General features: G+C 38.3%; 1 protein-coding gene across 3 annotated transcripts in view; it reads left to right on the top strand.

Moving 5' to 3' along the window:
* ARL15 (ADP ribosylation factor like GTPase 15) overlaps positions 1-12,389 on the top strand; it is a 394,584-nt gene that overhangs the window by 149,439 nt on the left and 232,756 nt on the right. For all 3 annotated transcript variants that reach the window (XM_004737893.3, XM_004737892.3, XM_013051269.2), the window contains one exon: positions 4,190-4,249. In XM_004737893.3, the coding sequence (XP_004737950.1) occupies positions 4,190-4,249 (60 nt within the window). The remainder of the gene's footprint in view (positions 1-4,189; positions 4,250-12,389) is intronic.

Genomic DNA, 12,389 nt, shown 5'->3' with positions numbered 1-12,389 from the left:
ATTGCTTTATTTATAACAAGGCAGAATAGAGGGTTGTATTTTGACCATCAGTTTCACCAGTATTTAGTTCAAAATTGGACAGAGACCTGTGAGTCAGTCAGGCTGTTGGTATCCAGAGGAGGTGTAGAGCTTTGGTGACAAGGCCTGGGGTGAAGTTTTGAAGATAGTACTTAGTAGTCTTGGCAGGGCACCTAGGCCTTCTGGCTCACTTTCCTCCTCAATAGTAGTACTGGTGTTAGGATTGTTCTGACAGTTAAATCAGGAAATAAATAAAAACCCTTAGCAAAGATCTTTAAAGAAATACTGAGATCATGTTAATGTGCCTCTAACTGAGGAACAGGCCTAAAACAAAGAAACTGATAGATAATTACATAGAAAATTACATAGAAGTACTGAATACTGAAAGAACATGGATGCTGCCAAATCAGCCTATTTCAAGAACACCGTGGAAGGCTTGCCTGATGAAGTGAAGTTAAAACCACAGCTGAAGGATGAAGAGTTTGCCAGAGGGGCAAAGGGTACTAATGGAACAGAACGCACAGAGGCCCTGAGCTAGAAAGGACGTAGCTTGTTTTAGGAACCAAAGATGAAAATGAGGGGAAATGATCCAAACAAACCTGGAAAAGGAAAGAAGAACCAGACAGGTCGAGCCTCAGTAGGTGTTTTGAACTATAGCCTGAGTAGTGAGATGCTACCTGAAGGTTTTAGCTGGGGGGAGTGATATGAACAGATGTGAATTTCAAGGTGATCACTTCTGCTGATGTGTCGAGGTGACTGAGAAGGCCAACGGTAGATGCAAACCATTGAGTTAGGAGGCTCTTAAAGGTGTCCAGATGGTGGTGGCAGCTTGGTCAAGGTTATGGAGAGAAGTGGACCTATTTGAGGACTGTTTTGTAGATGGAATCAACAAGCTTTGTTGACTGGAATTAGGAGAGAGGAAAGAGGGAATGGAAATGCTCTGGAAGGCACCAGATGTGTAGTTTATAGTAGTCCTCAGATGTTTCCAGTTCTGTATGTTTAATTTTTACCACTGCTTTTGTGATGTAACAGACCTTGAGACCACCTGTGATCTTGACTGGGAGAAATTTAAAGCCTCTAGTAGTCAATTGGGGACTGTTCATATTTTGAAATCGTAGTTTTATTTACTAAACGCTTGATAGCACTGGGTACCATCTGTTCTCATTTACAGATGAGGAAACTGAGGCATAGAGGGGTTAAGTAACTTGTTTAGTTGATAATGGTAGAGCCAGAATTGGAACCCAGGTTTTCTTTCTTTGGAGCTCATGCTCTCCTGGTGATTTTTATTCCTCAAAGTATTTTGATGGTTTGACCTTTATATCTCTACTAAATATTAATATTCCCCCTACCCTTTGACTTCATCCAACCCAATGTAAAAGAATAAATAGGGTTGATCTGATAGTCATTCTTCTTGGTTACCCTTTTGGTGAACTGAAAGTGTGGCTTTAAATTTTAAATCTTCTTAATCCTTGCAAACATTTAGAATAACTAAGAAAAAAATTTTTTTTAAATTGTTTCTCTTCCATGTGTAGTACATCTTTTCTTATTTTCTGGACTGATTATGTAGGCTTTGTCCTCTGAACATTCATTACCACAGCTATACTGTAAAAATACGAAGACAGCAAAATGGAAGACTGTATATACGTTTGCAGTATAAATCTAGCCACACATGTTCTATTTGGAGAGAAAACATGCGTATTCTGCAGAAACATTTATATGCCCATAAATAACATTGCTAGGTTACTTTGCTTAGCGTGAACATTTGAGGACATTATTGCAGTCAATTTATTATATCTCTGAGGATTAAAGAGGGTAACAATGATATAATCTGCTTGTTGGATTATAAATTTCGAAAGACGTGTTTTGCATATGGGTGCAGCAATTTCTGAAAGGCTGTTCCTTTCCTTGGGCACCTGCATATTGTCAGCTTTTAAGATTCACAGCAAATTAAATATTGCTGGTGTGCTCCATAACTGTGTCTTTTTCAAAATTGGGGCCTGTCTCATCTCTCTGGAAAATCCATACTTGAGTTATCCTGAACATAGCCACTGATAGACTACTGAGCATTTGCGTAGAGCTTTTCGTTTTCAGAATTTCACAATCATTGCCTTTTAATTCACATGATACCCCTATGAGGTAGGTAGATACATTCTAGACATCCACGTCTCCTGCAGGCAGATTTCGGTGCCAGCAGGAACATTGTGATTGGCACTGACTTTCCTTAATCTCCCAGAGGCCAGACACCTGGAGAGGCTTTTCTGCAGGCCCGCGTACATGCCAGTGCTTCACCCACAGGGGACTGCCTCCTCATTGCTTCTGCTGTTTTACTAAGATTCAGTGACCGCACACACCATTAACTGTAACGTTGTGGCAACTGTGTCAGTCTGCATAAAACCCACATGGGAGGGCTGTGTTTGGGATGAGCCATAGAGGGCCCAGTGAACATTCACATCCTAGACCAGAAATTTCGACTCTTCACACTTTCGCCACTCTAATAATGGTACTTTTCATTCAGTGGTAATATCTGTAGCTCTAGTTAAGTAGATTAGTAAATAAGCCCCCAGGATTTCTCTTAAGAGAAATATATACTATATACCCTATATAGATACATATATGTATCTATATGTGTATCTATGTACTATATACTATTGAGGCAGGCAGGAGACATGCATAGCTAATGATGAAATCATCAATAGCTAATAGATAATGATGAAATCATCAATTATCCACTAACCAGTGGATAGAGAATGCTAACAATCACATATTGTATGCTTATTTGTGTCAGGCACTGTGATAAACATAATATATATATATTTTTTATCATTTTTATAACTACATGAGGTAGAAGCTATCAGATTCTTATCATTCCCATTTTAAAGATGATGAAAGCCAAGGCTAGTAGGTTGCCTACAGTCACAGAGCTGATTTGAACCTGGTTCTGACTCCAAAGTCCCTTTTTAACCATTAGGTGATATTCACGGCCTTAAGTGGAAGATACTATATATAATTTTAAAGTGCTAGGACAACATATAGCAAAAGAGTGGTAATAATGGGGCAGGATAGAAAAAGATACATATTGACTTCTGTTTTTATACAGTAACGCAGAACCATGCAAAAGAATTGCTCTTATCCACAGCAAACCGTGTATCATTTTTACCTTTCCAGGCACCTATCATAGTTTTATGACTTCTTTCAAATTAAAGTAGTTCTGTATCTGATACTGTTAAGTCATTATCTCTTTTCTAAGAAATTATCTTCAAATTGCACATACTGATGTGTAATACCTTAGAACGAGTGGTTAGAAATTACCGAATAAATTAACTTTTAAAAATTATGGCTTTTAGTTTAAAAAGTCCTTGTAGATAGCAAAAACATTCAAATGAAATAAAAGGAAACTTAAAGACCTCCACATCCCCATCTGTCCCAGGGATCCTCACTAGTTTGTTTCTTGTGGATTCTTCCAGAAATAGTGTATTTGTTGGTATATAAGTATGTATGTTCCACCTGCTAAGCTTTTATACTAAAACCTGTGAACCAGATATGTTGAAGTCAATCATGACTTGAATGATAATAGTTAAGTCCTAAATATGTAATTTTAAAAAACTATACTCTGAGTATATTTTAATAGAAATCATTTACTGTGCATATTATAAAATGATTATGCATAAGTAGACAATTACGATTAACTTTTAAGAAAAATATATGTATGATATTAACCATGTTCTTAAAATTCTGACATAAATCCAATGTAATTCTAATATAATGTGTTATAATTTAGGTACCTTAATCTCTAGAGTTGCTGAGTTCTATGTGAGAAACAATTAACTTTAGGAATTAGATGCAAAGGTCCTCACAGATCTAATATTTTCTTTGAAGTTTCTCTGTACTTCCAGATGTCTTTCTTACAACTGATAAAATTTACAGGTGACATAACATATTAAAGAATAGGGCAGTATTTTGAAAAAGAGTTAGATTTTGCTGTAACAAACAACAGTGTTTTGAGAATTTGAAGAGGATGATGTGTTATCAATGTATCTTGAATTATTTCTGGCATAAATACAGGCTATAAAAAGTGGCTCTTAATCAGCCTTAAAAAGGCTTTGAGCATTTTATGTATTTTTAAAAGAAAAGATGCTAATTCCTTTTTTATGTTTTTGTTTTTTAATTTTAGGTTTTAGTATAAAAGCAGTGCCATTCCAGAATGCCATCTTGAATGTAAAGGAACTTGGAGGTATAACATTTAAAATCCTTTCTGTGTCTGGCTTAAATTTGCGCTAATTTGGTATTAATGTTACATGTAATTTAAAAATTGTTCTTCTAGCGGGTGATTCGTTTTTACCTTTTCCTTTGGTAATAGAGATATGTCTTTCTCCTTATATGTTTTAAAGTTTGTTGAAGACTTCTAAGTAATAAGCCTTTTCTTTTCTTTTCTTTTCTTTTTAATTAGAGAACCATGCTGTTGGTTCTGTTTCATATGCTACATATTCTTTGGTTTTATCTGTTCAAAAAATTTATTCCTGATCGAGAAGTTGGGAAGAGAGTTTTCATATAACAGAAAGATAAGCCATGCATTATGGAGGGCAAAGAACTGTATTTTAGAGTAGTTTGTATTCATACCGTTGTATTAGATCTTTTTAGAATGTATTTGTTCCGATAATAAATCTTTGCCAATGGGTTCTTTGCTGGTCAAGCACATTTATTGGATAGGCTGTACCCCAAACTATACATCACTCAGTCTTTCATTACACTCTCTGTCTGGGATTTTTTGGTTGTGTTTTATGTCAGTCAGGGTCTTAACCCATGTAAATAGGTTAACAAAGAAATCAGTCAATTCAGTGAACCTACTAAATTCTCTAATGGCACAGGAAAATGGTAAGTGCTGTGAAGTTCAGGATCATATTGGTGAGTTTAATGACTTAGAAGAAAGTTCTCTTCCATCTCTTTAATCACTTTGTGATATTGACCTCTCCCCTCCCCCACTTTTTTCTAAGTTCATTCTAAGTGACCTATTTTTAACTTGATGCAATTGAAACACAAACTTTATGCCATTTTAATAGTGTTTGATGCCACCTTATTTTTATCTCCCCTTATGTATTAGCTCATCTTCTTAGGTGTTTTAGAGAGTTATATCTAGGACAAGTTTACTCCTATCAGTCTTTTTTTATAGCTACCTTTGACTTTCGTAGCATTAATATTTAAATCAACCATGGTTGAAAAATTCTGGTTTATCCTTTAAGGCATTTGATTTTGTCAAATGACTATAAAAATTCTAAAGCATGAGTGTTCTTGTCATGGAATAATTTTTCTGCATTAAAATTTTCAAAAGACTGCTCTTTTAGGTTGAATATTTTAATACAACTTTGTGGTTTCCAGTGACTCTGCTTCTCAGTGACCATAGAATTACAGAGAATATATTGTAAAAGTCCATGGAATTGAAATGTATGGTTTGAGAATTTTACTGGTTTTCAATGTGGTTGATACTTCATAAGGATTTTACTACTAGGCTAGATACTTTTGTTGAACCCCCTCCAGGTGTAAGAAACTGTTGATTAGTTGATAAGGCATTTATTATAGATGGTAGATGATACAGGTAGTGAATGTGTCTGGACAACTGAAGTGAAGGCTTCAGGGAATTTTTGTAGCCTGGACTGTGTGCCACTGTTACACTGAAATTCAATACAATAAAAGAAAAATTACAGGACGGAGGCGTTCTGTCTAATCCCAGACAAGGTTTAATTCTGCTGAAAAACCTCTGCCCTAACAATTGCAGTAATGGCCTTTATAATAAAGAGGGTACCATAAAGTTTGGTGGTAATATCTTGGTTCCTGTGATGGTTATTCTGTGATAGTTTGAGATACAGGTAAAAGCTAAAACTTCCAGGGTTGGGACAGGTACACGAGTTCCAGGCTAACGAGAATGTGTTTGGCATGTGGTATTCTACCCTTTCGCTTTTAATCGTTCTGTTTTCCATCAAGAGACTGTTTCAAGGAGAAAGTGATTTGTCTGAGCAGAATCTCATTGTGTGTCCTGTGCTGAATGCTCAAAGGCAAGCTATGGAGGGAGTTGATTCCTTGATTGTGCCTTCACGAAGTCCTTTATTTAATAAATACTTTTTGAGGGCTTTCTCTGCCTGGAAGAGGATTGCACACTAGGCTCTGTCTCACCTAAGAAGGCAGGGAAAGTAGGCTAACCCATGGGAAGAGTGTAGCTTTCCTAGGATTCAGGGTATCTCTTACGTGGTAAGAAACTCTTCCGAACATAATACACACGTACGTGGCATTTAGGGAGATTTGTAACCAGCTGAAGTCCAGTTGCTTGAGAGGAGGTAGGTTGAGTGAAAATTTCAAGAGGAAAAAGTGGAGTGTTTTAGGATCAATGTGTGAAGATACGAACCCTTTGTGTAACAATAGAGGGTTTCTCAGAAGTCCAGTCAGGTTGTGTGATCCAGGGAAAAATCTTGAAATCAAGGGAGCAATTTAAGATGATAGACGGTAGTTAGCAGTACTGAGTGCCATGATGTCGCTGGCTTAGGGGTTGCCCAGATGGGTCTGTTTATGGTAGGGTTAATTCAGGAGATTGGTATGACCCCTGCACCTCCCTGCCAGGAGGAGGAACCCTTTCAGCTGGTTCCAAGGTTCCCCATCATCCTGCTTCTAAACCTTAAGTTAAACATCTCACTCGTTCAAAATACAAGGCATGAACTTGTATTCCTTATCTAGTAAGAAACGGAATGAAATGAATTAACATTGACCAGTGGAGTTAAATGAAAATCACTATTGGGAGATCTTAAGAAAGTTTGTTTACATACACAGCTGATAGATGTTTGTGTATGTGCATATATAAAACTTGTATGCATAGCATATACATACATAGTTCTGTGTTCTCAACTTTATCTTAGGAGAGTGTTTCCAAAACTCAAAAACTCTTAAGATTTTCACTCAGATTTTCTCAGGTGGTCTTTTCCTACCATTCATGCAGTTGTTCTAGCACAATTGTATATCAAGCAAGATTCTAGGAGCTGAGAATGAAAGATACCTAAAATATATCCCTTGCCTTGAAGAAACTTGTGATTTTTTTTTATTATTTGTTATGGAGACATTCATGAAAACAAACATTTGAAATCAATGAAATTTTGGAAAATGAAATTGTGAGGTCAAGGTAAGACATGACACAGACATAGACCTAATCAGCCCAGCCTGATGGTATATGTTCAGGGTCCATTTTCACTATTTTGAGAATGACTTGCTGTCCTCGACTGAGCTCTCACACCCACCAGGCTGCACTGATGACGCCTATATTTACATGAAATTGAAACTCTAAATGTTTTTCTCTTTTTGCTTATTCCCATTTCTCTCCCTCCAGTGAAGTTCTCATTTCACTTTCGCAGCTTTGTGCCTAATGAGTAGGTGCTATGACTGTCTCACAGGTGATGAGACACAGGACAGCCAGGCACTGAGTGACTTGATCAAGGCTGTTGGGAGGAGGTCGGTGTGCATCTGAGCACTTAACCAGTTACTCTCCATGTGGAACACTTTATTCCATGCCTGGCGCAAGAGAGGTGCTTCCACGTGCTACCTGCTGCTGCCTCTGTCATTCATTTTCTCTCTTTGACTTTCAAGTCAGACTCTTGTTCACTTTGGTCTCTGACTCCCCTCCCTGCTAGAGTCCTGTTTCCCTTCCGATCTCTTCCAGCCTGGCTTCTGAATCACTTGGAACCTCAACTTTTCAGTCTATCTCAAGGCTTGCACGAACACATCATTTTCATATTTTTATTCTTTTTATTTCATTTATTCAACAGATATTTATTAAGTATGTATCATATCCCGAGGCTGAGTTCTAGGAAGTGGTTATAGTGGCAGGTAGACGCCCAGTCCTTGCATAGGCGAGCTGTTGGACACAAGGGGCGACTCTTGTGTGCTTCTCTCCTTGAGGAAAGCCAAATACTACTATTTACAGGCCTAGAACGAATTCCTAGGTTAATCCCCTCAATACTTGAAGGGATTTTTAATACCATCCATCAGGGCTTTTCTGATCTCTTCAAAGGACATTCTGTAGTATTGCTCAGTGGATTTGTTTTTCTTGTAAATTCTTTCATTTGGGAGGTTTTTGTTGAAACTAATCTAAATCCTTTTTTAGTTTTAATTAATTACTCTGTTTGTCTTGTGCTGTTTATTATTCTGGATGTCCTACAAGACACCTAGCAGGATCCTGACCAGACAGAAGGATGAATCTTTCAGCAAATTTCCCTTCTTCCTATTAGAGGATGCCCAACCATTCCGTAGGATTCTAGGCAAGTCCATTTTCCTGTGTCTCTGCTTCCTTATCTGTAAAATGTAGCCATAATAATTCCTGCATTATATAACCATTGTGAAGACTAAATTAACCTAAGGCAGCTACTGAGAGATCACGTGACCCGTAGCTAACATTTTTGGAAGATTTCTGTTGTAATCACACCCTTCCCCTTCTCCATCCCCCACCCCATCAAAAAACACCTTTCAATAAAGCCTTTTCCCCAAGGTGTCTCGAAATAACCCAAGTCACATATTGATTGCTTTTTCTCTTTGCGGTCATGCCTTGCTTCCTTATGGAAAAGGTGATCTCCCCCTGCCCCGAACCTGTTTAAACTGAGAAGTCTCAGGGAAGGGACCTCCTTGGAGTCTTCTGATTAGCAGCCTTGCATAGTTTTTGGCAGTACACACGTGTTAATATTAAGTGTTTTTGTCTCATGTACCTTATCACCTTTCCCTCTGGTTTCAGTTTCCACCTGAAAAATCTCTTCTATCATAAAGCCTCCTAATTGCTGTCATTCTGTTTGGCTTTATGTATTGTAACCACAGTACTAAGGTGAATGAAGCATCTGCCATGTAGCTGAGTTGAAAGCACCAGTCCCACTGCAGTGACCTTCCAGCTCTAGTCATTTTTTCATTTTAGAAATTTCCAGTTCTTTTTTTTTTTTTTAAAGATTTATTTATTTATTTGACAGACAGAAATCACAAGGAGGCAGAGAGGCAGGGAGAGAGAGAGGAGGAAGCAGGCTCCCTGCTGAGCAGAGAGGCTGACGCGGGACTCGATCCCAGGACCCTGGAATCAGGACCTGAGCCGAAGGCAGAGGCTTTAACCCACTGAGCCACCCAGGCGTCCCGAAATTTCCAGTTCTTAAATCTACAGATGCACTCGGAGATAGTTTTCTCTTGCTTTTGAAATGGCCTTTGCACACCGATAGAGCCCAGAGAAGAAATTTTCATTTCTTAACACATTTGGTTTGTTACCATGAATCGATGAGGATCCAGACGTCATAATATTCTGTTTTCTTTCCTTGACTGGATTCTGGAACCACAATTGGTTTTGTCAAATGACTTGTTTTCTCCCTCTGATATTCTAATGAGTTATGTCTGAGTCGTTTCCCCACCCAGTCAACTCTTTGGCAGTCTTGTCTTCCCCGTTGACACTCAGAAAGGCAAAAGCTAAAAAGCAGTAAGTTGTCTTCTATACTTCAGTATTTGCTGCTAGTTGTCAATCAGAAAGAAAGTTCATGAAGATTTTTGTTTGCACTTTTTTTTCTCTCTAAAGACAAGACAACTTTTCTTCTTCAGAAGATGGTGAGGGTCGTGTGGAAAAGTGCAAGTTGTGTTCCCTTACCCATTTACTTCAACCCCTGCAATAGTGATTGAATGATTTCTGAGGATTGTCAGCTAAGCCATTTTTTTTAAAGGTTGCTTCTTTCAGCAGCCAAGCTGTTATATGAAACAGATGTTGACTCTGTCCTGTTTCTTTGTTTGCCTGAAGGAGTACACCGCCTCCTCATAGTGAAAGGTGCTGTTTCTTTGTATCCTGCTAGTTATCTTCGGGTGCTGTTAATCTGTCCAGGTTATTTGCATTTCTTAATTTCTCCGGAAACTGTACAGGGCAAATTTCTTGACAGGCAACCCAGGGGGCACTGCTGCCTTCATCATTTTAATTTCTGCTTTCTATACCCAGGCCATTTGATGTCTTTCACCAAAATAAAGCTTTCTTCCTTTAGAATCTTACATTAAAACTTAATTCAGAAGGAAAAGTAGCTCTTTCACTTGATGTGTTCTCCCTCTCCTACATATACTATGATTATTGCCTCCATAGCCCCACTACCACCTCCTGTTTAAGAAAAAAAAATCCAGCTAAATACCTTGAAATTTACTGTCACTGCCTCTGAGAGTCATACCGTCCAACAGACAGAGGGAGGAATGAAGACTGTACCAATAAATTGGTTGAATATTAGAAACAGTATAGGTAGGCTGGAAGACATTATTGCCACATTGCTTTAAGGGACAAGTGGAGTTAAAATACTGCTTGGTGGTGTAGGAGAGAACAGCTTGCCATTCAGAAACTCGTTTAGATGTCTCCAAACATGGAATTCTCTGGATTAAGGTGGCAAGAAACCATGACACTGGCAAGGGAACATGACATTACAGAGTGGGGGCCTGAAGAAGGCCAGGTCCACTGTATCCCTTACAATCATGCTGTCTGCTAAATCATAGTCAGCCACACACAAGTTAAGTGTACATATTCCATATTTGATGTATAGAATTATAACGGAGAAATGAGGTTCAGCAAGTAGAGTGTGGCCTCAAGGCGCTCTGTCCCTCTGTGCATTTGAACTTCTTGTTGTTGTTTTCTTATCTGCAAAATGTAAGTTTTAATAAATCATCACTACTTATTTCCCAAGGGATTGGGGCTGGAAAAGAAAACTGCAGTTGCCTAAAGCTCCTCGAGAGATGCTTTAAGATAGACAGTGGTATTTCCACTAATTCTGTTTTTATAGTTTGGTTCCAGTGTGATACATTGAATATAGAAACTTCTTGATATAGTATTGTTTCCTTATCTAGGAGAAGAACCAGACCTTTCTGGAATGGGAACAGCCAGTTAACTCCTGGCTCTCTGAGCTGTGTACTTTCTCACTTAGGCTTAGGCTGTACTAGGGGAAATGATATTGGGATAAAGCCAAGTCACTTGGATGGGAGTTGAAAGGCCACAGCTATCTGAATTGGTTGAACAGAATCCCAGGGTGGTGGTGTTCAAGCGTTTTTTACACTTGCTAAGGGAAAACTGAGCCAAATAGTCAGCCGAGCCAAATAAATGAATCTGGGGGCCCAGAAGTCTGTTACTGGCTGATGTAGACCTGACCTTAATTTTTGTTTTCTTCTGGAAAAATGCCCTAGGAAATTTTTTAAAAATTTGACTTCCCAGTCATAGTTTTGTATAATACTTAACAATTCATTCTTCTAAGACAATATACAAATACACACACACACACACACACACACACACACACACACAGTTGTAATACATATACCACACATACACACACACAATGTTCAAGAAACTAGTGTCCTGGCCTTTTGACCACCCCCACCTTGAAAAGAGGGGTTTCATGTGCCTTGAAAAGAGGGGTTTCATGTGCCTCTAGTGTAGCTCCCTCACCCATTGATTCCTGTTTGGGGTAGTCAGGTCATATCATATCTTCCAACTCTACCGAACTTCCTCACAGAACGTTCATGCTGGGTTCTGAGCTTCCTAACCTTTAGAAGAGAATAGATAGTTCTGTTTCTCCCAGGGGTTTGTCATAATAGCAACGAATTTTCATTGTGTATTTGGTTTCAGCGTGGTATTGCAGCAACAATACTGCAAGTCAAGAAACCAGTATTTTTCTCTATCAAAATAAGCCATGGCACACTGGGCAAGCCTCTTAACTTTTCCAGGGCTGCTTGCTTTTCTAGCAGCTGAGGATGCTGATAACCATTCTCCTGTTTGATACAATAGAACTAGTTTATTTTTATCTTGAAACCCATAGTATCTACTTCACTGTGGCCCCAAAGAACCATAGAGCCCATCTTTAACAACTGTGCATGATTATAATGCTTTATTTTTCTATTTTCATTTAACCTGGACTTCGGTGTTTTGTTTTTTTTTTTTTGGTAAAGTAGACATTTCAGTAAATCTGTTTTCTTTTTGTGTTTGTGTGAAACAGCTATACATACCAACTAATATTAAATTGTTGGTATTTACTAATATGAACTAATAGTCACTTGTCATTGTGCTGGCATTACAGTCTGGTGTGGGAAATACTATAATAGGATTGAGTGTGAGATGCTGTTAGGATCATCTAGAAAGGACAAAGGAAACCTCGCACAGGATAAGACAGTTTAGGAACAATCTGGGACAAAAGTCATGGAAGTGGCAGTGGGTTTGGTCTAATTTCGTTTCATCCATAAACCATATCCACTGTCAACTCCTTGACTTGTCTCATCTGTTTTTTTTTTCTAGATTCTTTTCCTCTGTAATATCTCTTTCTCCTTTCAGTATGATCTTAATTGCATCCTGTACTCAATCCTAT

This window comes from Mustela putorius, unplaced genomic scaffold (assembly GCF_011764305.1).
Source record: "Mustela putorius furo isolate JIRA1106 unplaced genomic scaffold, ASM1176430v1.1 tig00000407_pilon_pilon_pilon, whole genome shotgun sequence".
Taxonomy (NCBI): domain Eukaryota; kingdom Metazoa; phylum Chordata; class Mammalia; order Carnivora; family Mustelidae; genus Mustela; species Mustela putorius.
The sequence above is the reverse complement of the archived record's forward strand: the minus strand, read 5'-3'. Positions and strand labels throughout refer to the sequence as shown.